This window comes from Heloderma suspectum, chromosome 1 (assembly GCF_057233095.1).
Source record: "Heloderma suspectum isolate Gila_16-S chromosome 1, 16-S_ref, whole genome shotgun sequence".
Lineage (NCBI taxonomy): Eukaryota > Metazoa > Chordata > Lepidosauria > Squamata > Helodermatidae > Heloderma > Heloderma suspectum.
This window is the reverse complement of record NC_139458.1, coordinates 191,913,475-191,940,674: the sequence shown is the minus strand read 5'-3', so window position 1 is coordinate 191,940,674 and position 27,200 is coordinate 191,913,475. Positions and strand designations below refer to the sequence as shown.

Below are 27,200 nucleotides of genomic sequence, written 5' to 3'. Positions count from 1 at the left end.
AAAAGCACAGATCCTTCATACTTTAGTTTAACATTCATAAAGATCACAATCAGTTGAGTTGCATGATTAGTGTAGCTGGATCATAGCTATTGCTCTTAGATGTTATGGAACAAGCACACCTATGGAGCTGTAGAAACCTGGAGATAAAAATTACAAAAATAATTTGACTTGGCCAAGGATTGTGTAAACACAATCACCTGCACCAGGTAACATTGGAAGATATTCTAAATTAATTGACGGCATTTACATTGTAGAAAAGAAAAGAGTTATATCAGGTGTAAGAAGCAGGTTGGTCATATTTTATGTTGTGTTATTTTTCTAATTCTAACCTGGCTAGAATTCTTTATTAAATTTAAATATCTCATTATTCCCTCATTTCCTGGGAAGGAAGCCCTTAAAATATATTGCCCCTGAAAATCCTAGGACAGTGGAAGGACTTTTTTTTTTCGTTATTCTTTCTCTGTGTTGTTATTGACTAATGTCTTAAGTTTTTATAACTAAAAAGTCTAAGAGAAAACTAATATCTTCAAAGCTCCTGCAATTCATGAGAAAATTGTCTTGGAAGAAAAAGTCACTTATGTTATTCCCAGAGAAAAGGAAGCTTCTCCAGTTGAAGGTACATCAGCATTTTATTTAATTTCCAAAATAAGTATGTTTAGAGAACCAGTCAGTTAGCATAATAATTTAACTTGCCCTGAATATAGGAAAAGGAACACTAGGTTGCCTGATTCATAGATTTTATGCTTTCAGTCACCCTATCAGGTTTTATGTATTTAACCCAAATGTCCCATTTTAAAATATCTGTCCACGCGCTTTGGCTTCAGAAAAGAAAAATGTAGAGCAGTGAGGCAGCAGCTCCTATTATCTAATGTTAGGGTCCTAGGTCCAGTGCACAAGGATGTTGCAAAGTATCCTATCAAGCTTTTAGCTTGCATAGCCTGGCCCAGATGTGCCTGGCCAAATACAGACATAAGGATGGGCTGGTTGTCCAGAAGAGGATAATAATTCAGCTGCAAAGGCCAAAATCACTGCAGTGGAGTCTGGTAGCTCTGATGTCAGTGGGGCAATGAATCCACTCCGGGTTTCAGTCAGAACTCTAAAGGAGCGATCCGTCGGTAGCTCCTTTAGGGTTCTGACTGAAACCCAGAGTGGATTCACCACCCTGCTGACATCGGAGCCACCAGCCTCCACCGAATCACTGCTTGTGCTGCTAACCATTCCCTTTTTAAAATGCAAGGGAAACAATACAGACAAAAGCAAAAATGAACTGTGTCTCTTTCATGTTTCCTTAGTCTCAGCATTGTTACTATAGCTTCATTTGTTCACTGTATGTTGTCTTCCCAACCTGTCTCTTTTATGTCCTTTTGAACCTTCCCAAGTATACTAATATCTTTTAAAGTGCTTGAATTGGAAGAGGAAGCTTTCCCGGAAGAAAAGGCTCCTGTTGGCGTTCCCAAAAAACCGAAAGCTGCACCAGCCAAAGGTACATCACCTCTTTCACAAACTTCCAAAGCGACCAACTCCTCTTAAATGACTTTCCCATTCTTTAAACCCTTTCTTGCCCTGTCCCCTTTCCCTTTTTGTCTGATACATTTCACGTTTCCCTATACACTAACCCCCCCACACTAATATCTTTAAAGTGCCTCCAGCTGCAAAGAGAGCTGTGCCAGAAAAGAAGAAACCTCCTCTTGTGCCTAAAGATGAAGCACCACTCATTAAAGGTAATATACCTCTAGCTGCAACTGGAAGGAATCAGATGTGTCTTCGTTTTTGTTTGTTTCTAACCTCATCTCTTCTAGAATTCAATGTTTTGTGTGAGGTAGGCTAATTAACTGCCAAATTAATTGTGAATAATTTCATCCAATTTGGGAGAATAATCAAATTAGATAAAATTCTGATCACTATTGGCAATCCAATATCTTTCCATTGGATGCATGTATAATCATTAGAGACACCATCTGTAGCTAAGCATATCTTTCAATATATTGTTCCCAATTTAATGCAGAAACTTGAATGAAGAAACATTAGAGTTCTCCCAGTGCCATTTTAAGGGAGGGGCTAAAGCTCAAGGAGGGGCTCAGTGTGATAGAGCATATGCTTTGCATGCAGGAGATCCCGTGTCTGATCCCCGGCTTCTCCAGGTCGGGCAAGGAAAGAATCCCGCCTGAAACCCTGGAGAGCTGCTGCCAGTCAGTGTCAACAATACTGGGCTAGATGGACCCAGGGTCTGACTCGGTATAAGGCAGCTTCCTATGTTCCTGTGAGAGAGCATATGCAGTGCACCCCTATGCATGTTTATCCCTAAGTAAATCCTACTGTGTTCAGTGGGGCTTATTCCCCAATAAGTGTGTATAAGGAGCTGTAGTGCACAATCTTATGCATGTTTAGACAGGAAAAGGTCCTACAACTCCCAGCATTCCACAGCCAGCTATGCTGGCTGAAGAGTGCTGGAAGTTGTAGGACGTTTTCCTGTCTAAACATGCATAGGATTGCACCTTTGGAATACCATTTTTTGCATTCCAGCTCATCTAAAGCAGGAATGAATACAGAAGGAATGATTGGCCTTAAGCAAAAATGCTGTTTTATCGTTGTAATTCTAGCATGGAAGAAACCATGTGTAGAAATGTGGAGACATTTGAAATATGTGTGTTGCAATCATTTGTCTTGTCTGTATTTTGCATTAACCTCTTATTTAAAATGCCCATGTTTCTAAAAAAAAATAAAAATACTAATATCTTTAAAGCACCTGAGATTCAAGAGAAGACTCTCCCACAAGAAATAATTCCTAGTAAATGGATTTCTAAAGAATTGGAACCTCCAGAAGCTAAAGGTACATTGGTTCTTCAATGTGAGTTATCGTAACTGAACACATTTCAAGGCGATCAAGCAAGCCACCATCACCGCTCATTATTATACATTTTTTAATGTTGTGTACTAACGTCATAAATTGTTTCTTTTGTTGGTCTCTTTCTTTGTGTGTTATTTTTAAAAAAAACTTTCCTGCAACAAACTAATATCTTTAAAGTGCCTGTGATACCAAAGAAAATCATCTCTAAGGAACAAGTATCAGTTCCAGTATCTAGGAAAGAAGCTACACACATTGAATGTATATGCACCTTTAATTAGAATGTTAAAAAGATCTTCTAACCTGTCAATGTTCCATGTTACAAAGCCCACGCTCAGGTTGTTATATTAAAGGTACTGATGCTGTATTTATGTCCCATTTACATCATTAATGGGATAGACATTGAATAAATATTCAAATAGAGCAAAAACACAAGCAAGATTAAAAAGGGGCTGCCTTTTAGTCTAGTAAACATCTTTCTCATAAAATATTAAGGGAGGAAAAGAAAAACTGTTACAGAAAAGGAGGAAGATAATATGAGAACCAGGTAATGAAAGAACAGATAGGTGGCATTCAGAAAAAATGTAAAAACTTAATTGTGGGATGGGATGACTACAAATCAGGAACCATTTAAGCTGCAACACTTACATTTTAATTGGATTTACTTCACTGGAATTTACAGTATAATCCTATGCATGTTTACTCAGAAGTGAGTCCCACCATGTTCAATGGGGCTTACTTCCAGGTAAGTGGGTAGATGATTGCAATCTTAAAAGCATGTCTAGTTCTGGGTTCATACGTCAACCTTAGCTTATGAAAGGAAGTAATTGCCTACTATTTCCAACCCATCTTATTATGTTTGGAAGGAAGTGTCTTCTCTCCAACTGTAAGACAGATCAGTTATCCAGTGAGGTTCAAATCAAATGTGATGGTAGAAGACCCATTTGTTTACACCCGTGTGTACCCAGTCATGTATAATGTAAGTTTTGGGGGTCTGTGTTTTTTTTTTTTTAAAGGGCACATGAGTGATGGGAATTGATCACTTCCCGATCCTGTGGTTTACCTCCCTGCAGTTCCCCATCCTAAGCACTTTTCTCCCAGCTGAACTCACTTATAGTATCAAGGCCCAGATTGGGTTAAAAGAAGTTCAGGCATCAGAGGTCAGGGATATAGGCCATGGGAGGGAACATAGTGCAGCACCTCTAACTCACATGCCCCTTTTTCTCTTAACAACAGACCTTCCATTTTGTATATGATTGGGGCAAACCTGTGTTTAAACAAATAGGTGTTCTGAAATTTCATCTGATTCAGCCTGAGCATCTCTGCAGAGGAGGAAATAGCTGTGAATTCTTTAACCTTGAAATTGGCCTGCTTCTAAGGTTATATAAAAAGAACTATGTTTCTTAATAAATAATGCTGGGCTCCCTGTTTGTTCACAGCCTTGGTTATGTCTCTTTGTCCTAAGATTTTCTAAGTATGATTTTGTATGTCTAACCCCCACGCACACACTAATATCTTTAAATAGCAAAAGAAGTATATAAAAAGAAGTGTGTTTCTTAATAAATAAGACTGAACTCTTTGTTTATTCACAGTCTTTGGTTATGTCTTTTTGTCCTATGATTTCCTAAGTATGACTTTGTATGTCTCAAAAAAAAATACTAATATCTTTAAGTGGCAGAAACATATGAGGAGATCCTTCTAGAAGAAACAGAAGAAAGAGTTCCAGATATTATTCCTAGGAAACAAGAGGTTCCACCTATCAAAGGTATATTATCTCTTCAAGGAAAACATAAAGCAACAAAGTCACAAAATGATTTTTCCATGATTTCATTCTTGTTCAGTGTAATGCTGCTATTTGTATTTTGTGGTTTATAAATTCTTACAAGGAATTAATTTTATTTAAAGTGCCTGAGGTGCCCAGAAAAGGAGTGGCAGAAGAGAAGATATCCATTGCTAAACTTGAAAAAACAGAGACAGTTTCTATATATAAAAAAACGGAACCTACTGCTTTACCTAAAATAACACAGCCTCAAGTGCCAGAAGAGAAGAAACTTGTTGCTAAACCTCTCAAACCAGAATCTGTTGCTATACCCAAGCCAGCAGAGCCTGAAGTGCCAAAACAGAAAATAACTGTTACCAAACCCAGAAAACCAGAACCTAGTGTGGTGCTTGAAACAGTAGAGCCTCAAGTACCAGAAAAGAAGGTACAAATTGCTAAACCTAAAAAAACAGAGCCTGTTGTAGTACCTAAACCTATAGAGCCTGAAGCACCAGAAGACAAGGTAGCCAGGATACCAGAACATATTGTGGTGCTTGAAACGGTAGAGGCTCAAGTATCAGACAAGAAGGTCGCCATTGCTAAACCTAAAAAACCAGAGCCTATTATGGTGCCCAAACCAGTAGAGCCTCAAGTGCCAAAACAGAAGATAGCTGTCACCAAACCCAGAAAACCAGAACAAATTGTGGTGTCTCAAACAATAGGACCTGAAGTAGAAGAAGTGGAATATGAAAAAGAATATGAAGTGGAATATGAAGTGGAATATGTTGCTGAAGAAACAGAACATGTTGTGATGCATGAAACCATAGAGTCTCAAGTGCCAGAAAAGAAGGTTGCCATTTCAAAGCCTAAAAAACCAGAGCATATTACGGTGCCCAAAAAAGGAGAGCCTCAAGTGCCTAAACAGAAGATAGTTGTCGCCAAACCCAGAAAACCAGAAGCAGCTGTGGTGTCGCAAACAGTAGAACCTGAATTGGAAAAAGAAGAAATAGTTATTGCTGAAGAAACAGAACATATTGTGAGACTTGAAACAGTAGAGTCTAAAGTGTCAGAAAAGAAGGTAGCTATTGCAAGACGTAAAAAAACAGAGCCTATTGTGGTGTCTAAAATAGTAGAGCCTCATGTGCCAAAACAAAAGATAACTGCCACCAAACCCAAAAAAACAGAACAAGTTGTGGTGCTGCAAACAGTAGAACCTGAAGTGAAAGAAGAAAGGATAGCTATTGGTGAAGAAACAGAATATATTGTGATGCATGAAACCATAGGGTTTGAAGTGCCAGAAGAGAAAGTAGGCATTTCAAAACCTAAAAAACCAGAGCATATTATGGTGCTCAAAAAAGGAGAACCTCAAGTGCCAAAACAGAAGACAGCTGTTGCCAAACCCAGAAAACCAGAACCAGTTGTGGTGCCACCAACAGTAGAACCTGAAGTGGAAGAAGAAAAGATAGCAGTTGCCAAACCCAGGAAACCAGAGCCTGTTGTGGTGCTCAAAACAGCAGAGGCTCAAGTGCCTGAAGAGAAAGTGATTGTCACTAAACCTAAAAAACCAGAACCTTACGCTGTACCTGAAATCATAGAATCTCCACCATTAAAAGGTAGATGCCATCTCTGGGGGAATAATGCACTCTGTCTTAATAAATGTTCATCTTGTTTTATGTGGAACAAACATCTTCTTTGTTTTAGATCTGGTTTTATATTTGTACAAACTCTTCTTGAATATGTAACTGTGAATATGTCAAAATCATGTCAAGGTTTAGCATCAAGTCTTGTTGCACATGACTTTTTGTTGTCTTGCTGTTATTTGTCTTCGTTATATCTTCTTCAGTTTGTACAATTAACACAATCTAATTTCTCTTAAGTATCTGATATACCCAAAAAGACTCTCCTACCAAAGTAAGAAGTGGTTCCTTTGTCTAAAAAACACAATGGCTGCTTGGTACTGAAATAAGAAAACAAGTAATCTGTTTTTGTTTCCCTGATAATCAACACCTCATGTCCTAATATGTTTCCATACCACTTATGACAGAAATATGAATAGGATTTGCAGCTTCTTTCATATCTATTATATGATTATATAGGATTATTATATATTATATAGGATTAGCATTCTTCCCTTTATCAGTACATAACACAATTCATTATAAATCACAAGATCCAGTATAAGGATGAAAGAAAAGAGGCTAGTATTTAAATAAATATTAATAACAAATACCATAACTAAATACCCTGGCAGGTATGGGGCAGCAATAGGATTAGTCTTATGAAACGTATAGCAGCCATTTTAAAGACTCCTATAGGTTCAGTTGAGTCCAAGCGTTTCCATCAGCCAATAACAGAACAGTACAAAGGCTCAATTGAAAACAGAACTACTTCTATAAATGGAAGGTCTACTATGAATGAACTGGAGCTGGAAATTGTTAGCCCAGTGTCTTTAGTGGCTTGAAAGATTTCTCAGATTTGTCACTGGGGCAGTGAGCATCTGGTACTAATTGACACTGTGGTTCTCAATCATGCATCAGCTATGTTGTTGAGGAACAGTCTTATGCGATATAACAGGGATCTCCTTGCTTCCTCCTGAACATCCCTCTGTGTGTCTATACTGCCAGTATTATTAATATCATTTTATGTTGTTCTGTCATTTTCTGTCTGTTTGGAAATACAGTGTGTTATCTTTTTCACTTCTTCATATTGTGTTATAAACTATTTGGAATTCTTCAAAGTAAAACATACTAATATCTTTAAAGTTCCTGAGGTGCCCAAGAAGGCTGTGCCAGAAGAGAAAGTAACTGTTCCAGTGCCTAAAAAACCAGAGCCACCACCTGCTAAAGGTACACCTCAGACTTGGTGTCATTCTGATGAAAAACTGTGTTGTAGTCCTGCCTCCCACCCCCCTCTTTAAAATTCTGCATTCATTTTTTTCCTTCTAAAAATTGATTTCATTTCTTAATTCAAAATCTTGGAATAGGTATTGGCCACAGTCCAAAGACTTAGGAATGCTTAAGTCCCACTGATGACAATGGGGGTTAAGTGTGTACTGAATTGTAGCCATTGTGTGCTTGCTTTTAGGGATGGGCAAATCTGCCAGTTTGGCTTTCTCCCACATTTGAATAGTCAACAGCTCAAGTTCTTTCTCTCTTGCACATGATGAACTTGTTACATTTGGGTAAATTCTTATAAAACACAAATTGAAACAAAATTCTCACCCATCTGCACCAACCAAACCCAATAGGTGCAGCTATTCCCAGCATGGAAAGGACCATGATGTACCTGCCTGCCATATAGCTGTTAAACACTAACATGGTTGAATACACAGGGATTCAAACCCCGATTTTCAAGGGTTAAGCACTCAAAGCCCTGGGCCTGGATGGACAAACCTGTCCGTCAGCCTTCTCCCACATTCAGATGGTTAAAATCTCAAGTTCTTTTTGTCCTGAATAGGGAGAACTTTGTGAATTTTGGACATTTTTATTTTTTATTCTCACCCATCCCTACTTCCATTTAAGATTACCACTAACCTTCCTGATATTCTTGTAAAGGTGCCTCTTGATTCTTAACACTTTTACCTACATTTTAACATTTGGAAATGTAACAGAAAATAATGCTATTTCTTTAAAGTGCCTGAGATACCCAAGAAAGTTGTTCCAGAAAAGAAGGTGCCAGCTGCTGTACCAGAAGCACCTCCAGCAAAAGGTAAATCTCATTAAAGAGAGTGATGTGTTGGTCAGGAACATAACACCACCCACCTTGTTCTTGCAGATCTTACTCATCTTTATATTTTAAATTATCTTCTCTGAGTCTTCTTTTTTGGTATTTAAAGACCAAATCCTCTTCACTTTCAGTTGGTTCTCTCAAGTAGCGGTAAATTTTGCAAATCAAGAAAGGCAGCAGTGTTCTCCTTTAACCTAATATTGTTTGTTTGTTTACAAATTCACAGCCTGCCTTCAATATAAATATTTCCAGGACAGCTTACAATAAAGATAATAAACAACATAAAAAGTAAAACAGCAGATAGGGTTAACGTCACTAAGAAAATCTCAATAGTTAAAAGGCTGGGGATATAAATCGGGCTGTACCTGGCACCGAAAAAACATATTGCTAGGTGAGCCTTTCTGGGGAGCGAGTTCCACAACTGGGGTGCCACAACTAAGAAGTCCATCTCCCCACGCACCACTTGCTTCAGACAGCTAGGGTGCTTGGAGGAGGGGCTCCAAAGATGACCGCAGTGCATGCTGGATGATGTGCGCTGCCGTCCCTATGCTTATTTTATTAGAAACAAGTCCTACTGAGTTCAATGATAAGTGAGTTTAGGATTACAGCCTTAAACAGAACAATGACATCAGTTAAGATAAAATGGGACTCATTTCCTAGTAAGTGCATTTAGGACTGCAGCCTTAGTTTGGCTTATATACTACACTTGTTTTTTCGTTTTTGTTTCTTAAACATTGTATGTGTCATTACTTTTATGCCAAAGAGTAACCAAAGCCAACATCCTTTCTTTCATAGTACCTGAGGTACCCAAGAAACCTGTTCCAGAAGAGAAAGTTGTGCCTAAAAAACCAGAGGCACCACCAGCTAAAGGTACATATTATTCACAGAATCAACAAATAAGATGCATTCCTGTCATGCCCTTATTGTTACATTTAGAATCTACCCCTCGCTGTTGTTTTTTTATACTCTTAGTTATGCTGTATGTACAATGTATTTTGTAAGTTCCATTTATTAAAGCCAGGGACAACTCAGGGCAGCATGTGTCCACCTGCAAAGTTTTTGTGACTGTGTTACCTTATTTTTAATATTGTAAATGCTTGGCATACATAGAATTGACATAAGCTAATATTTTTAAGTGCCTGAGGTACCAAAGAAACCTGTCCCAGAGGAAAAGGTCCCAGTTGCTGTGCCAAAGAAGCCAGAACCTCCACCTACTAAAGGTATGTCAAGAATGACAAGTAATGCTACACATTTTAAAAAACAATGTCTGTCAGTGTTTAGTATATTGCATGTCTGCAATACCTAAATATGTTTGTATGGGAATCACAAACTTGAACAGTTGACATGTGGCTGTATTCCATATTGTTTTCTGGAAACTGATTTGTATCTGTTTCTTAAACTACTTGTAGTAAAATAGTATTATTATTTTTAAGTGCCTGAAGTACCAAAGAAAGTTGTTCCAGAAAAGAAAGTACCAGCTGAAGTGCCTAAGATACCAGAACCTCCACCCGCTAAAGGTGTGTATTGCTAATAATATTATGAAACAGCTTGTTTTGCTCTTGGGATCAATATCCCAATATCATTCTTGAGGGAGGGACAGGAAGGTATAGATTTGTCTCTGTGTTTGTGTTTTCTACTGCAATCTGTAAAGACAGGGAGAAAACTGACCCCCCGCCCCCACGGTGAATTGTGTCACACTTCTACCGGTTTCCTCCAGTTTTGTCCATATTTATAAAGTGTTATTTATTCCTTGTGTTTTTAGCATCTAGTAAACATCTTTGAAATTTAAGCTATTATCATAAATTCTTGTCTTTAAAGTTCCTGAAGTACCCAAGAAAGTGGTACCTGAAGAGAAAGTACACGTTCCTGAGCCCAAAAAGCCAGAGCCTCCTCCTGCCAAAGGTACATATAATAACTCAGAACACCATACAGAACTTCTGGTTGAAAAGAATGTCCAGTTTGTTTTACAAATGGAACATTCATTGGTCTTCTTTTCATGTAACTGTTTTTATGAATACATATTTCATAGCCCTTTGAGATTACTACTTGTAGTGGAAGTCATATCATGTCATCATATGTAATTTATATGTTCCATATGAATGTCAGAAAACTACAGACCTTTGCACTTCACATATTTCCCTTCCCTAATTTCCTTGCTCTTTTTAATTATTGACATACATCTTTGAAACCTGAGATTTAAAACGATTTTACTCTCTTTGAAGTCCCTGAGGTGCCAAAGAAAATAATCCCAGAAGAAAAAGTACCAGAGAAAAAGCCTGAACCTCCAGCACCCAAAGGTATATTTTAGTGTATTGGAAAATATATAAGCTGAGCTTCTTGTATACACTTTGGGTTGTTTTTTAAAACAGTTTTTCTTGATGTTTTGCTTGTCTCTTCTGAATTCAAAAATTAAAACTGACCAATATGCTTTAAAGTTCCAGAAGTTCCCCAAAAAGCTATTCCAGAAAAGAAGCCGCCTGAACCAGAAGTTCCACCTGCTAAAGGTACTTGTCAACATTATTGTAACCACATGGAAGATTCTTTTCTTATTTTGATGAACATGCTATTGTTTGTCCTGCTTGTTTCCCCCTATGGTGTACCACTTGTTCTCTCCTGTGAGATAGTCAGAAGACTTTCAGCCTGTTTAAAAATATATATTTTTACAACTTATTTGTACGTGAAGCTCCCAGGGGTCTTCCATACAGGTTGCTAACCGGGTCCATGTACCTGTTTAGTGTCAGCAACCCTGCAGCATGAAGTGCTCCCAGACCAATCACTGAAGCCTGACTTTCAGTCTGTTAATCTATCTAGTACAGCCATGTGCAGACAGCTAAAATCTGCATACAATCACTGGGTGGAGGTTTTATATTTATTATTATTAAATTTATTAATCGCCCATCTGGCTGGTCACCCAGCCACTCTGGGCGCTGTACAGCATACAATAAAACAGTTTAAAACAATAAAATTCTACAATAAAAACATTTTCTAAAATACCCTAACCCACCCCAAATGCCTGCCTGAACAACCATGTTTTTAATGCACGGCGGAAGATCATTAAAGAGGGGGCATGGCGGAGTTCCCTAGGGAGGGAGTTCCACAGAGTGGGGGCCACCACAGAAAAGGCCCTCTCCCTCATCCCCACCAGTCTAGCTGTCCTGGCTGATGGGACAGAGAGAAGGCCATCCAAGGCTGATCTTGTTAAGCGGCCTGTCTGGTGCTTCTGGAGGTGCTCCTTAAGATAGGCTGGGCCGGAACCATATAGGGTTTTAAAGGTCAAAACCAACACCTTGAATTTGGCCTGGAAAACAACTGGTAGGTTGGGAGTAGGATGGCAGCAGCAAGCCCCCAGTCTTCATACATTGCTCATACTGTGTGCACAGAGCCAGTGGACTTACAAGCTGTACAGAAGCAGGTTATCTCCATGCAATCTGGAGAGATGCCATTTGTACATGCATAGGCTCTGTATGCAAAGTACTGCATAGAAGTCAAGGGCAGGGCCAGCTGCCATACTCACACTCCCACCCATCCATGCATTGATTGTAAAAGATTTCAGTTGTCTGAACAGACCTTATCTCTTTGCAATCAGGGGTATAACTGCCGCATGTTTTGTGTCATCAGACAGTATGGCATCTGAGATGTGTTGAAAAATAAAAGGTATAGTTCTGATTCTTATGGAAAGTTCAAGTTAATACCCAACAGGGAAGCATCTCCACCCTCACTAGTGTGAACATCACCCATTTATTGTGATCAGTTAGTGGAAGGACTAAAAATGGGATGGCCATTAAACTGCAGCATGTTAGAGATCTAGGTGATTTTTCAAGGGAGAAACTCTCGAAACATAACAATGTAAAAGACAGGGTATGGAATGAAGAGTAATAAAAGGTCTTATACTGTCTGTGTTCTCCTGTAGACAGCAGGAGAAAATCACATTTGAATGTCATCATCTGTGTCATTGTTCACATGTTTTGTGTTTACTGTTTTCAAATCTTTTATGTCTTTGATGTCACAAACTCAAAACCAATCAATATCTTTTAAGTGCCTGAAGTGCCCAAGAAAATTGTTCCAGAAGAAAAAGTACCTAAGAAACCAGAACCTGCTAAAGGTATTTGTCAACGCTGAGATAATGACAAATTAAAAATCTTTGGATACAATTCTGCTCGTATAGAAATCAGTGGTAAAACTCCTATGGATTTTAATGGAGCAGGATTCCAGCTTTTGTCTTGTTTTCATAAACATAGTATCTGTTATTTAATCTATTACTTGTCATTGAGAAGTGGGACTGTTATTCAGCATGATCTATCCAAAGGTAAGCCCTGTTACAGTTGCAGTCCTATGACACTTATCTGAGAGTAAGCCCATTGGATACCATGGGATTTGTTTCTGAAACATTCATAGGAATCATAAAATCATAGAATCATAGAATAGTAGGGTTGGAAGGGGCCTATAAGACCATCGAGTCCAACCCCCTGCTCACTGCAGGATTGCATTGCATGTCGCATTGATTTCGAAGGAAGAATTAAGCATGTGCCTAAATCTCTCCCATTGAAATCAGTGGGAATAAGAAATGTTTAACTTTGGCTAGATTGTGCCTTTAGTGTGACCTGTGAGCATATCAAACATTTTTGCGGCTTCTTTTTTGGTCACATTTGTAAAATACCACATAACTAAGACAAGCCTGCACAAGTTGTGAACCACCAAACAGAACACAGCACACTAGCCATATATTAGAGCCTGCTACCAAGTGCTACACACACACACACATACACACACACACACGTTTTGGCTGTTCCAAGTAGGCAGCAAACCCCAAAGATGGATGAGCCTCTGGTGGGCTGCCATACTTTGCTGGTAGGCTGCATTCAACTTGATGAGCCACAAATGGTGGAGTTCTGATCTAAGGTGTTTTTTTTTTAATTACAATAAAGTTTGCAGTTTTGCGGCAAGCCTTTGCAATCCATATCAAGAATAAATTAATGAATGAAAATATTAAATGCATAGGCAAAATAATAGATGCAGTGTAATTCTCTAATACGTCGGCAAAATGTAAAAAGGCTGTATTCCTTAATGGGTGGTACTTATTGTGACCAAAGGACTAAAATCCAATACGTGACTATATTTACTAAATTACTGCCAATGATTTAGAGTCATTGCAAATCTCTGTACCAACTCTCCAATCTCTGTACCAACTTCTCCTTTGGATGGATTTACTGTTTATGAGGAAGGGGAACATAATACTTCAGTGCCATAGGGGGATTGTAAATGGAATTTTCCTAGTATGTATCTGATATTCCTGTTTTTATCTGTATGATTGCATTAGTGGTTGTTTTAATGAAAGAGGCTGATATAATTCTTTAGTCGTGTGGTACATATGTTTTGTATGTTCATGCTTTGTGTTTCAAAGTTTGTTGATATCTTATAACACTTGGTTGGAATTAAGATTAGTAAAGCAAACAAATATCTTTAAAGTGCCTGAGGTACCAAAGAAAGCTGTGCCTGAAGAGAAAGTTCCTACACTCAAAAAGAAAGAACCACCACCAGCAGGTAAAGGTATATGTTGTCTCTGATTGAATTTAGAAGAAAAAAAAGATCTTACTCATTTATCATCTTTTGGATATACTTTTGAGAATATGTCATGAATTGTGTTAGTGACCTGTGTTATATGTATATAGCACCTCAGTCATCATTGATCAACTGGTGGTACAAGTAAATTGTAGTTAACTGTAGCAGGCACAGTATTTGGGGGATGGAAGGATGCATGGCCCACTTATATCTCATTATATAAGCTTTGATATTTTCCAGTCTTTTGTGTTTCATTGCTTTCAAAACACAATAGTAAAACTTAACTAATATCTTTAAAGTGCCTGAAGTGCCCAAAAAGGTGGTTGTCGAAGAGAAAGAGCCAACTCCTGTGGTTAAAAAGCCGGTACTTAAAAAACCAGAACCTCCTCCTGTTGAAGGTACATCTCAGCATCTATGCATTTATATGCATTTTAATTTGTTTATGAAGCAGGTGTCTGAAAATATCTTGTCCTGTCTGTGCCCTGTTGCTTAAAATTTTATTTGCAAACAATACCATTGGCACAGTCCAGAGCTAGAACACTTAGGTATGCTCAATTTTGTCAGGATTGCTCTCTTTGTGCCCTAGTATGAGAATACACAATTGCTGATTTTGTTATGCTTGTTCATTGTGTTTCATTGTTCTTCTTCATCTTAGCTAAATATCTTAAATAATTCTTAAAGTAAAACTAATATCTTTTAAGCACTCAAAGAACTTCAGAAAGCTGTGCCTGTAACAAAGTAACTGTTGTTTTACCTAAAGAGCCAGAATATTTTGCTGAGCCTGAAGAACCAGAAACGGTTGTCTTGGTTGAAGAACGAGAGCACATTACTCTTATTGAAGAAAAAGAAGTAATTGTTGTTCCTGAAGAACCTGAGCCTGCTATTGTGCCTACAAAACCAAAACCTATAATTGTGCCTAAAAAAGCAGAACCGGCAACTCCACCTAAAAAACCAGCAGCTCCACCTAAGAAGCTGGCAGCTCCGCCTAAGAAACCAGAACGTCTGCAGTATGAAGAAGAAATTGAAACCGTGCATTATGAAGAAGAACGAGAGGTACAGACTTTTGTTGGATACAGAGAACGAGAATATGTGTCTGTTTACCAAGACATAGAGGCCATCGCTGCTCTCGAAGAACCCGTGCAGGCTTCAGCTTTTGAAATCACAGAGCCTGAGGAATACGTTCTGGAGGAACCAGAGGCTGTTATTCCATCGGAAGAACCCAAACCAGAAGTCATTGCTGCTCCTGAAGAGCCGGAGGTGATTGCTGCTCCTGAAGAACCGGCACCTGCTATTGTGCCTAAAAAACCAAAGCCTGTTGCTGTACCTAAGAAACCAGAACCTGCAGCTCCACCCAAAAAACCAGAACCCATTGCAGTGCCTAAAAAGCCAAAACTTCCTGCTGTGCCTAAAAAACCCGAACCTCCGGCTGCACCTAAGATACCAGAAGTTGTGCTTAAAAAACCAAAACGTCCACCACCTAAAGAGGAATTTGAAGAAGAACGAGAGGTACAGACCTTTATTGGAATCAGCGAACAAAAACAGGTATCTGTTCACCAAGACATACAGGCCATCGCTGCACTTGAAGCACCTGAACGGGCTTCAGCTTTTGAAATCACAGAGCCTGAAGAATACGTCCTTGAGGAACCAGAGGCCGTTATTCCATCGGAAGAACCCGAACCCGAACCAGAGGTGATTGCTGCTCCTGAAGAGCCAGAGGTGATTGCTGCTCCTGAAGAGCCAGAGGTGATTGCTGCTCCTGAAGAGCCAGAGGTGATTGCTGCTCCTGAAGAACCGGCACCTGCTATTGTGCCTAAAAAACCAAAGCCTGTTGCTGTACCTAAGAAACCAGAACCTGCAGCTCCACCCAAAAAACCAGAACCCATTGCAGTGCCTAAAAAGCCAAAACCTGCAGTTCCACCCAAAAAACCAGAACCCATTGCAGTGCCTAAAAAGCCAAAACTTGCTGTTGAGCTTAAAAAAACAGAACCTCCAGCTGTGCCTAAGAAACCAGAAGCTGTGCTTAAAAAACCAGAACGTCCGCCAGTCAAAGAGGAGCGTGAAGAAGAACGAGAGGTACAGACTTTTATTGGATACAGAGAACGAAAACATGTGGCTGTTTACCAAGACTTAGAAGTCATTACTGCTCTTGAAGAACCTGAACAGGCTTCGGCTTTTGAAATCACAGAGCCTGAAGAATACGTTCTGGAGGAACCAGAGGCCATTATTCCATCGGAAGAACCTGAACCCGAACCTGAAGTCACTGCTGTTCCTGAAGAACCTATTGCAGTACCTAAAAAACCTGAACGTCTGCCAGCAAAAGGTACTTGGCATAATGTTGTCTACAAGAAAGAATGTGTCATCTGTAAAACAGATTTTGACAAGCATTGTTTTGCCAACATTCTGTTGAGCAATTCAAAAGTAGTCTTGTAGATAAAGTTGAATTATATGTATACATTTGTTGTGCCTGAGTACAAGAGAGGAGGGAAGGCCAGGGAGAGAGAATCAATAAGGAAATAAGGTTCTTTCCGATTCTCCAAAATAATTTGCTTATATATATATATAAGGAAATGAAATGTCCATTATTAATCACATTAGTAAATCAAAATTGCAAATGTATGTATGGAAACAGAATCAGGAAGCTGGATGAGTTAATGTCTGATATGCCTGTGGTTTTATGGGTTTTCCCTTGTCTTTTAACAAACAAACTAATATCTTTAAAGTGCCCGAGGTACCCAAGAAAGCTGTCCCAGAAAAGAAAGTGCCAGTTCCTGTGCCTAAAAAAATCAAACCACCACCAGCTAAAGGTACATGTAGACACTGATATATGCACCTAAAGAAGATAATTTCTTTGTTCTTCTTAAAATTTCTTAAAATACTCTCTTCTTTATTGTCTGTTCTTCAGCTCTGTCTTGACAGAAATCCCTAGGGTTCATATTATCATCCAATTCCAAAGTGTTTCTATGTCTATGTGTATGTGTATATGTCTGTAGCATTAATCGTGTTTGTGACATGTCTTTAATGATCCACAATTCTTCTTGTTGTTTGGTATCTTTTACTTCAATAATTCTCAAATTAAAAACTGAAATATTATCTTTAAAGTGCCTGAAGAACCCAAGAAAGTTGTTCCAGAAAAGAAAATACCTGCTGTTGCACTTAAAAAAATAGAACCTCCACCCACCAAAGGTACTTTTGTCATCCACTGAGAAAATAATTATCTTGCTTTTAACATACTTTCTTTGTGTTGATTCTATTGTTGTATCTGTCTATTCTATGAATGTGTGTAAATTGTATGCTGAGCGTAACTGAGGGATGTGGGTGGAGAGAGAGGTGTTCATGGCCAAATACAAAAGGTAGCATAAATATCTTTGGCAACACTGATAATCATGAAAGTAAAACAAATTAAAATCTCTTGAAGTTCGTGAAGTGCCTAAGAAAGCTGTGCCAGAAGAAAAAGCACCCGTGGCTGTGACAAAAGAGCCAGAACCCTTGCCTGCTGAAGGTACATGTTCTTATTCATGTCTCTGTCATTCTTCTCCAGTCTGTCGTTTCTACGTTGTTTGGTCTGGCATTTTATGGGACTATGTATGTAAATGTATGACATAGAGGGATAGTGCACTCTGTGCTTTCCTTATGGAATGTTACGTTTGTCTGCAAACAATTCTAAACCTGGTTAGAAGAACCTTGAACATGTTCATTAAATACTCAGTTTCTTTGAACCTTTGCTTTATAAAAAATGAAATTTTATGGCTATCAAACTTGCCCAAACCTCTTCAAAGGAAAAACAAACCCTCACACATTTAAATCTCAAATCATTGTCCATGTGACCACAACAGTCTTTCTTTAAATATGCATGAGCCCAATCCAGGGAAAACTAAGCACTTTTAAGTCCCATTGTTTCCAATTGGCACAATCCAGCCAGCTGTTTGCATATGCATAGGTCTCCCTGCAATTAAACAAGCCCCAGAGACTTCCTGGAGGCCAAGGCCAGATGTACACCTTGTGTCATATCAATGGGATCTCACCATGGTGATGCACATTTATACCTCATAGCACACACAATGACATCGATCTGTTGCAGTATGTTGGATAATACAGACTAAGAAGTGGGAAATAACACTAGAATAGTGGTATATGGGATGCCTAATGTGCCCCCACACTTATCAGTGCACTTCAATACCGATAAAAAGCACTACTGTAGATCTAGCCCAGGTGCATTATTTCCTGCTCACATGTGCATGTGACTACAGAGACTACACATATACAAAATCTACACTGCCACATTGGTGTGTTTGTCTGTGAAAGGGTATGTTGACGTAATGTCCCAGCTGTTTTGTGTAATATGTCTACAATTCTTCTTGCCATCCAGTCTTTTAAATGGCAATCTTATGCTATTTATCAATATTCTTTAAAGAGCCAGAAGTTACAGAGGAAATTGAACCTGAGGAACCAATACCTGCTCCTATTCCAGAAAAAGAAGAGATTATTCCAGCAGAAGAAGGTATATATAGTACTACTGTTGGGATAAAACATACAGCTTGCTTTTGTATCGTCCATCTCCATCTTTCCATATAGGAGTTACGTGTGTGTGTTGGAAGTATGTGTACATATCAGTGTGTTGTTTTTTATTTGTTTGCATATATTTGTGCTGTCTTAATTTCTGTTCAACATTCCCATTATCTTTGTCCTGGAAGACACTCCTTTATATTACCTTTCCCATTTAAGTGACTAATGACTCTTTTCAAATCATTCTTAACTTTTGGCATATCAGATATCTTTTAAATGGCAATCTTATGCTAGTTATCAATATTCTTTAAAGAGCCAGAAGTTACAGAGGAAATTGAACCTGAGGAACCAATACCTGCTCCTATTCCAGAAAAAGAAGAGATTATTCCAGCAGAAGAAGGTATATATAGTACTACTGTTGGGATAAAACATACAGCTTGCTTTTGTATCGTCCATCTCCATCTTTCCATATAGGAATTATGTGTGTGTGTTGGAAGTATGTGTACATATCAGTGTGTTGTTTTTTATTTGTTTGCATATATTTGTGCTGTCTTAATTTCTGTTCAACATTCCCATTATCTTTGTCCTGGAAGACACTCCTTTATATTACCTTTCCCATTTAAGTGACTAATGACTCTTTTCAAATCATTCTTAACTTTGGCATATCAGATATTTTAATCTCAGTTATTTACTTTTGCACTGGCATTACTGGGAGTTTCACTAAGGGAGTCTATAGAAGCAGTTTATTTTCTTTGATACATCGGATGTTTTCCACTGAGGTTTATATTATATCATAATTACATTTGCACTGAATCTACCACCGTATCATTTAAAGAGCCAGAACCAGAAAAGAAGATACCTGAAAAACCCAAACCCCGTGTACCTTTCCCACCAAAAGAGGAAGTTAAGGAGGAAAAGGTCCAGCTTAAAGGTATCAGCAGCAAGCCCAAACAGGATTTAATAGCTCTACTAAGCCCCGGTTATATAACTAATGCATATTTGCACATAATAGTTTCTCTGTAAGTGTGATCTTCAGCCTGCCATCCTATGCCTATTTATATGGGAGTAAGCCCCGCTGAACACAATGGGATTTACTTTTGAGTAGGTATATATAGGATTGCGCTGTTAATATATTAATGTTAGTCTAACTGAATGTTGTTTGAATGGTTTTTGGTCAAATGTTCCTACTCATTGATGGTTAATACACTGAGAATATCCAGCAATGCCTTGCTCTGTTGGTCTGTGGATTTTGACCATAGGAAGGATAACCATTTAAACTGTCCTATTGTTTTCAAAATTTTCATTTTTGTATTTCTCTATAATTATATTTTGGGCTCACAATCCAGAGAGTTACTTTAGGCATGCTCCAGGGCTTACGCTTGCCCAACTGGACTTTTTATATGGTATAGCAAACCACAGTGCCATAGCACAAACTGTTTTTGAAACTGTCCCAAATTTCAAAAGCCATTCAGCATGTGATTCCTCTTTGAGATTCACAAGTCCAAAGTCCACTGAGCATGTGAAACCACTTCAATAGTTCTCTGGATTGCAGCCAGAGTTATTTCAAGGTGCATGTGTCAAGCATGGAGGCGATATAATTTGTATTTAGAATTATGGATAGAGCTCAAAAGATTATAGGAGAAAAGAAGTGATGTAGTTTTTCCTAATGAAAATCCAGCGCAGATCATAAAAATAATCAAATATATGTAGCATTGATTTGCGTTTTATTAAAAGTTCTGAAACTGACAACTTGAAATCTCAGATGTAATCTTCTTATCTCATGACACAGGGCATCCTGAAAGGGTCAAATACAGTTCAGTCCTTGAAAGTGTTGAACCTACAGTCTGGAGTTATAATAAGAACAGCATTTTACTTTTTGATAGATGGGTATTTTTCCATCTTTCCAAAACATGAGGCCTAACACAGTATAAAGATGCCTTCTGCTCGTTAAAGCACACACTGTAACCTGTGAACACTTTTTCCTTCTGTTTGCTGCTTGCTGTTTTCTAGTGAGCTGTAAATATACATCCACCACAATTACCTTCTTACAATAATTTCACTATGGGGGATTCATCATGGGAAAACTCAATTATAGGAGGAAACGTCATAGTCATAGCTGATGAAGCAAGAAGGAATGCTGTGCCTACAAAAGTTTTAACAAACTTGGATGTTATCCCTGCTAAACGTGTTGACTCCAAGGGAAACAAATTATTACATGATCAAGCAATGTAAGGTTCTCAGGCTGTATGCATCCCTAAAAAGGTATGCTTCCCTAGCCCATGCATCCACTATGTGGTGATTCACCAACAGGCCCATGTGTCTGGTTCTTGTCTTTAAAGAGTACAAGATTGTAGTTGTTAGTTTTTTTCATAATCTCATCCATTTTTCTTTCCATGTGTGACTAACCATGCTTGTTCTGTGTTTCACTCACTTGTCTTTGTTTTTACTGAAGCATGCTTTCATTTCAGACTGAGTATTCTGAGTTTTGTTGATGACAGTAAGGTTGTGATGAAGAAAATTTTTTTTAAAGTAGAACACAGAAATCAGATGTATGTGGTTGTTTTGATATTTTTTTTAAATCTTCTTCTGAAAAAGAATTTGAGAAACAGAGAACCCCAAACTAAGAGAGTAACTGATTTTTCTGTGTTTTTTGATCATTCAAATGGAACTGAAAGATGCACCTTTCTTAGAAGTGATTTTTCAGGAGCAACATGTATAATTATCTTCTGACCCTCCGTTTTTGATGCTTATTGTATACTAAGTACCTGGTGTATGATATGGGTAGTTTTTAGATGGCTATAATTACTGGTGGGCTTATTCTGAAATTAATATCATTTCAAGCACCTGGGCTGAAAGCACGGAAACAACGTCCTGAGCCACCCCCTCCTCCACCTAAGGAAGAAATTGTTCTGAAAAGAGGTATAGTTATTTGACTATGTTACTTTTTAAAAGCCATAGGAATCCATACCATAATATTTATTATTATTTATTAATAATACTTATATACCACTTAATGCAAAAACCTCTAAGTGGTTCACATATATTCCAAAAGGACTGCTATGCTAACATCAGATCAGACTACAACCAGCAGGAACTTCTGTAGCTTATTTGTGCATCAACATATTATGACCTCTCTTGAGAAGCCTGTAGATGATGGCATCAAGAAGATAGCTCCTCTGCTGGTTCAAAGAAAAAGTGGTTCTAGTTCTGCTGGATCTAAGTAAACAGATGTACTACTACTATAAATCACAGACAACACTGAAAACTGCCAGACATCTGGAAGCTCTGATCACCATGTTATCCGCAACACAAAAGAACCCACTGCTTCTCTTGCCTTTGGATATATAGTAAACCACATTTTAAGTTCAACTCCCATTCAAAAGGGATGAACCCACTGCTTCTCTTGCTTCTGGATATATAGTAAACCACATTTTAAGTTCAACTCCCATTCAAAAGAGACTCCTTCAGGAAATTGATTATAGATGATCATGCAGATTTACATGGTGATTATTGAGAAAGAGGAGAGAATTGTTCTCCAAATGCAAATTTGGGGGATTACTATAACCTTGACTATAAAATACAGTCTGTTTACCCATGACATATATGAAGTGGATACTTTATATTTCTTCTGTTTGCCTGTGTATTCTACATAGCAGATTCTTATGAATAAAATCCCTCATCAGTTCATCATATTGATATTGAAAGAAAATTCTTTCTCTTTTAAAGTCCAAAGAGCAGTCAAGAAGCCTGAGGAAGAGGAGGCTAAACCAGAGAAAGAACCTAAAGTTGAACTCAAGCCTCTTGAAAAGATTAAGAAGCCTGAAGGTACAAATCAAACTCAGATAGCTATGGTGGTAACCAGTAAGGGCACAATCCTATGCAAGCTTAGACAGAAAAAAGTCCTACAAGTCCCAGTGTTCCTCAGCCACCATGGCTGGCCTGGGAAGGCTGAAAGTTGTATAATGTTTTTCTGCCTAAACATTCATAGGACTGCGCCCTACGAGACTCTACCTAAATCCCTTTTGTCATAAATATTTTCTGGGTTTCAGTACCTGAACCACAGTGTATGATCCAAATTTTCAATAATTCATCAGGTCTATAGTATGGGAGCTTAAAACATATCCAGATATTTGGAATACTCAAAATGTTTGGGACACAATCCGTAATGTAACAACTGTACTTCTCCCCTCCCCTCTGCACATTGTTGGTTTCTGAGTCTTCACTTTGTGTGAAAGAAGCCATGAAGAAGGCTGTCTTTAATTTATATTCCATAAATGCTTGTCTTACTCTGTCTTTCTCATTTCTCTTGAATTGAAATAGATGTATGCCAGCTGCTCATCTTCGCCACATATATTAATCTTGGCAAATTTTAACTTAAAAAAAATCACACTAGCTATATGTTTCAAGATGAAATCTGTTAATGTATCAGGGAAGTAAAAATATTTAAAACCAACTTCCAAATATTAAAAAAACAAATATTTTTTAAAGTGCCAGAGATTCAAAAGAAGAAAACTGAGATCCCACCTATCAAGAAAAGGGAGGAAAAAGAGAAACCCGTGCCCGAACCAGCCAAAGGTACACAACTTGTGGTGCTTTTATCTTTGCTGCTACAACTAAAACTGCATTTGACCTTGAACGTTGGTCTGCAAGCTAATCTTATCTTTCGTATCAGCCAGCCATAAACACTTCCATCTTTGCATTCTTCTATTTTCTAATTCTTCATTCCGTACCTAGTCATTTCTTCTTCTTCTTCATTAGGCTCCTCTTATTTGGCATTATATGGTTCAAGCCAGGTGTATTCACCTGGTGTAGTTTGTGAAAGCCTTTAACAAATACAATTAAAATCATGTCTTCTGTTAACTGCGCTGTGCTGTCTGTCTCTCCCACAGTTTTTACACTTCTTGTTGGTTCTGCAGTATTCTGTCTCAATATTTTATTCTGTCTCAATATTTTATTAACCTAATTATTTTTGTGTTTAAAGTTCCAGAACCTAAACCAGCAGCGATTCCTGAACCAAAGCCTGCAATAGGTAGGACATTTTAAACCAGTTGTTAATATATTTTTCTTCAGTCTAGTTAATGTGATGTTAGTTTAAAGTCAGTGTAACCTTCAGTGTAACATGAGCTTGTGTAAACCCCACCCTTTGATTTTATGTGCCAGTGCAGTTCTTCTTATTAACAGGCAACAAGTTTGCTCGTTAAAGATACATTGAACAAATATTCCAGTTAATACCACATTCTATTTCTATGAAAAACCAAGACCAATGAAAGTCTAATTATTGCATGTTTCACTTCTAAAACAGTAGTAGGCAGTTTGCAGTCCTCAATATGTTTTGGCCCACAACTCGCATCAGCCCTAGCTAGCATAGCCAGTGTGAGGGATCATGGGAGTTGTAGGCCAAAACATCTGGTGGGGGGCACAAGATGCTCACCCTGTTTTAAAAGGCCTTAAACATCAGTCAAAATGCAATGATAAGCATCTTTACTCAGATGTAAGTCCTACTGAACTCAGTGGGATTCACTCACTAGGATGCTGAGGGATGCAGCCTCAGCTACCAGTTTTATCAGTAAACCGATAAAAAGGGGAAAACACTGTTTCTTTCCACAGCCCTGAAATCTCCTAAGCCCTCTGCAGAACCAACACCTGAAGCTGCTCCTTTGACAACTCCAGTGGTTGGGAAGAAAGCAGGTATGAATACTGGTTCTGCAGTACACTCATTTATTTGCATTACTGTTCTACAAACTTCACTTGTATGGGTAATCACACAAAATAATTAGAAAGCTAAAATAATACTAACATTTTCTTACTGCCACAAATATTTACAATACACAGCTCAACAAAAACTCTGTAGGGATCACATCTCATTGTGCTGCATAACAAACATGATGTATATAACCCCAAAGCAGTCTGCCACAGGCCTCTTACCCAGGAGCCAAACATAGGAGAGGTGTAATGGGTACACTTACTGAGACCTGACCTCAGGCTGCAAAGCCATTACTGTGAAGGAAAAAAATGAGGCTTAATTGTAGGCCATGCGAAAGAATGTGTATGCAGACTTATTTCTCTGCATTTGTGTGTCTCTATGGGATGTCCAGAGTTTAGAAGATCTTGTGAGATTTGCTGCAGTAATCAGAAGCAGTTAGAACAAAAAAAGCAACATTGTGAACAGTGAGCAGGCAGCCCAGTCTAGGAGAAAGAGGGAGAATACAGGAAAGTCTCTCTCAAGAGCTACAAGTCCCAAGGCCTTTTAGTTCCTGCTGGCATTTCCAGTGCACGGGCAGGACTCAGAGAAGCCGACAGGAGAGATGGACAAGCACCATAACCATAAGGACACTGACATCCCAGGGGATTGTGGGAGATAGCACCTCTGATATGATTTACAGGTCCCTGGGCATAGATGAGTAGATGAGTTAGGCCTCTGGTCATTAGAGTGCATAAAAGAACTGGCAGGGACTGGGAACAATGTCTAAAGGGCATTTGTCACTCATATAGAATTAATTTACATGTATGTTGTACTGCAGTGTATAACTATAAATACAAATCAGGCATCCAGAAATATAAGCACCTTAAGAAAAAGGAACTAAAGAACACTAATCTACTTTTACAAAATGGGCAACGGATCAATGGGTAGAGAGGGACCATGGTTACAAGTTTGTAACTGATCTCAGGGAAAAGATGCTTGGGCACTAATTCTGGGATCAGTCTTTGCACTATATGGTGACTGACATCAACTAGTATTCATTTTTACTCATCTGCATCAATTCAAAACTGAATCGTGTGAAATCTCTGATTTGATCAGCATCACCTACATAGACAAGGTTAAATATTATTTGGTGGAAGAGAAATGTTTTCTCCTGTTCCAAGATGTCTCAAGAATTTCTAATATACTGGTAAAGATGACAAAAGCTCTAAAAATATTATAAATAAAATGAAGTTTCAGTCTGAAATGGTTGACATTAACAGCTCTATGGTTCTTTGGATTGGTGCCATAGTTTTCCAAAGCTATTTTCCCAGTATTCACAGGAGATGGAAGATAAATCTATTGATGGCTACTAGTCCTAATGGCTATATGCTACCTCCAGTATGTACACCAGTTACTGGGTAACATGGGCAAGAGGGTGTTGTTGCACTCATGTCCTGCTTGAGGGTTTCCCATGGGCAGCTTGTTGGCCACTGTGTGAACAGAATGCTCGTCTAGATGAACCCTTGGTCTGATCCACCATGATGCTTCTTATGTTCTTAAAGATGCTGTTTTATTTAAAATATTGATCATTACATTTACATTAGTATCTATATACAGTTGCCTACCTTTTCAGATATAAAAATCTCACAGAAAGAAACAAAACTTCAAGGAAATAATCACAATTTTAAATTTTAAATATGAGGTTTTGACTTCATACATAATAACCTTGTTGCTGTTTCATGTCAGAGCCCAAAACTACACCGAAGGAGGAACCTGGCAAGGGTAAAAGTCCTATTAAAGGTAAGAAAGAGAGATCATAAAATTAAAATCTACACCCTGCATGTTTAAACATCTAATAATTGTAAATAATAATTCCAGGTTTTATGCTATGAACTATCAACATCTGACCATTCAAAATTAATTTGCCAGTCATTGGACTTTCTGAATGACAAAGACCTAAAAAAGTTTAATACAATGATTCCCCAATCCCCACCACTATAGTTAATATTTTCACAATTAATATTGCCTCTTCTTCCAAAGTACATATTTTTATGGAGCCATTTTCAAAAAGTGCAAATGATACTTAAAGCAGGTATTAAAAACAACAACCAAACACTGCTTGTTTTAGCATTCCATAATTATTAAGATCACATCTAGAATCTAGAATAATAGCATCTACTTTGAAAAAAAATCCATATATATAAAATTCTTAATTCTGAGTAAGGAGAGAGAGGGGATACTTCCCTTTGCTGTGAACAAATATTGCAGTCGAATTAAGAAAAAGGGAAGGAGGACTTGAAGGGTTCCAGTCTTTTCCCCACCCTCCCATCCATTTCTACAGCCAGAGCAATACTTTGTCCAATAGAATTCAGTGAGGGAGAACCAGGGAGAACCTAGTGACCAGGGAGAACCAAGCTAGGCCTGTGTATAGCTCTGTTCTGCAGTCTGTTTCTTGGTCATACTAGAGTAATATGGCTTGTACCTGCAAATGGGGAGAGGGGAAAGAAGGCAGAAACCACATGAAGTCAGGAGTAGATTATAAATGGCCTCAACTTTAATTGGTTATACTTTACAGAGTTTGACACAACACAGGGCAGGGATCCAGTCACTGGGCAGCCCAACTGCTGACCCATTATCTGCCCGAGCTCGCATGCTGGGGTAATGCTGGGAGTGGCAGGAGTCTTGGGCACACCACAGCCTGGACCGATAACATGGACCCCTCATCCAGTCTGGATGCCAGCCCCTGAGCTGGGCTGGAGCCTTGAAGCCCCACCCCAGATCCCTTATGGTGCCCCATATGGTGCCCCATATCTGGGAAGTGGGGTTCCCTAACCCATGCTTACCCCCCTGAAATAGATTTGGCCCAATACCTCAATGCCTGCAACAAATAAATTGTGACAGAGATGTGAAGCAAGTAAACAGTAGAATCCACAGTACTGTTATGGAGAAGGCAAAGTGGGATGGATTGCTGGAAGAGTGGGGCAGACTGTTTGGGAACTGACTTGTATATAGATAGATTCAAACGTTCTCGATATAACAAAATCGAAACTTCTTGCCAATTGATCTAGTGAATGCAAAGAACTGCGTGGATTTTTTGCTGCGTCTAGACTTGTCATCTCTAATTG

The 27,200-nt window shown here is 38.5% G+C and overlaps 1 protein-coding gene across 1 annotated transcript in view; it reads left to right on the top strand.

The window, feature by feature from the left end:
• TTN (titin) overlaps nucleotides 1-27,200 on the top strand; it is a 310,226-nt gene that overhangs the window by 164,618 nt on the left and 118,408 nt on the right. The window contains exons 153-175 of the mRNA XM_084814765.1: nucleotides 533-616; nucleotides 1,400-1,483; nucleotides 1,641-1,721; nucleotides 2,744-2,830; nucleotides 4,518-4,610; nucleotides 4,751-6,217; nucleotides 7,367-7,450; nucleotides 8,238-8,312; nucleotides 9,126-9,200; nucleotides 9,467-9,550; nucleotides 9,764-9,847; nucleotides 10,149-10,232; nucleotides 10,553-10,627; nucleotides 10,766-10,834; nucleotides 12,367-12,432; nucleotides 13,797-13,871; nucleotides 19,228-19,323; nucleotides 21,234-21,311; nucleotides 22,119-22,217; nucleotides 22,881-22,967; nucleotides 23,374-23,421; nucleotides 24,000-24,080; nucleotides 25,822-25,875. Of these exons, the coding sequence (XP_084670891.1) occupies nucleotides 533-616; nucleotides 1,400-1,483; nucleotides 1,641-1,721; nucleotides 2,744-2,830; nucleotides 4,518-4,610; nucleotides 4,751-6,217; nucleotides 7,367-7,450; nucleotides 8,238-8,312; nucleotides 9,126-9,200; nucleotides 9,467-9,550; nucleotides 9,764-9,847; nucleotides 10,149-10,232; nucleotides 10,553-10,627; nucleotides 10,766-10,834; nucleotides 12,367-12,432; nucleotides 13,797-13,871; nucleotides 19,228-19,323; nucleotides 21,234-21,311; nucleotides 22,119-22,217; nucleotides 22,881-22,967; nucleotides 23,374-23,421; nucleotides 24,000-24,080; nucleotides 25,822-25,875 (3,210 nt within the window). The remainder of the gene's footprint in view (nucleotides 1-532; nucleotides 617-1,399; nucleotides 1,484-1,640; nucleotides 1,722-2,743; nucleotides 2,831-4,517; nucleotides 4,611-4,750; nucleotides 6,218-7,366; nucleotides 7,451-8,237; nucleotides 8,313-9,125; nucleotides 9,201-9,466; nucleotides 9,551-9,763; nucleotides 9,848-10,148; nucleotides 10,233-10,552; nucleotides 10,628-10,765; nucleotides 10,835-12,366; nucleotides 12,433-13,796; nucleotides 13,872-19,227; nucleotides 19,324-21,233; nucleotides 21,312-22,118; nucleotides 22,218-22,880; nucleotides 22,968-23,373; nucleotides 23,422-23,999; nucleotides 24,081-25,821; nucleotides 25,876-27,200) is intronic.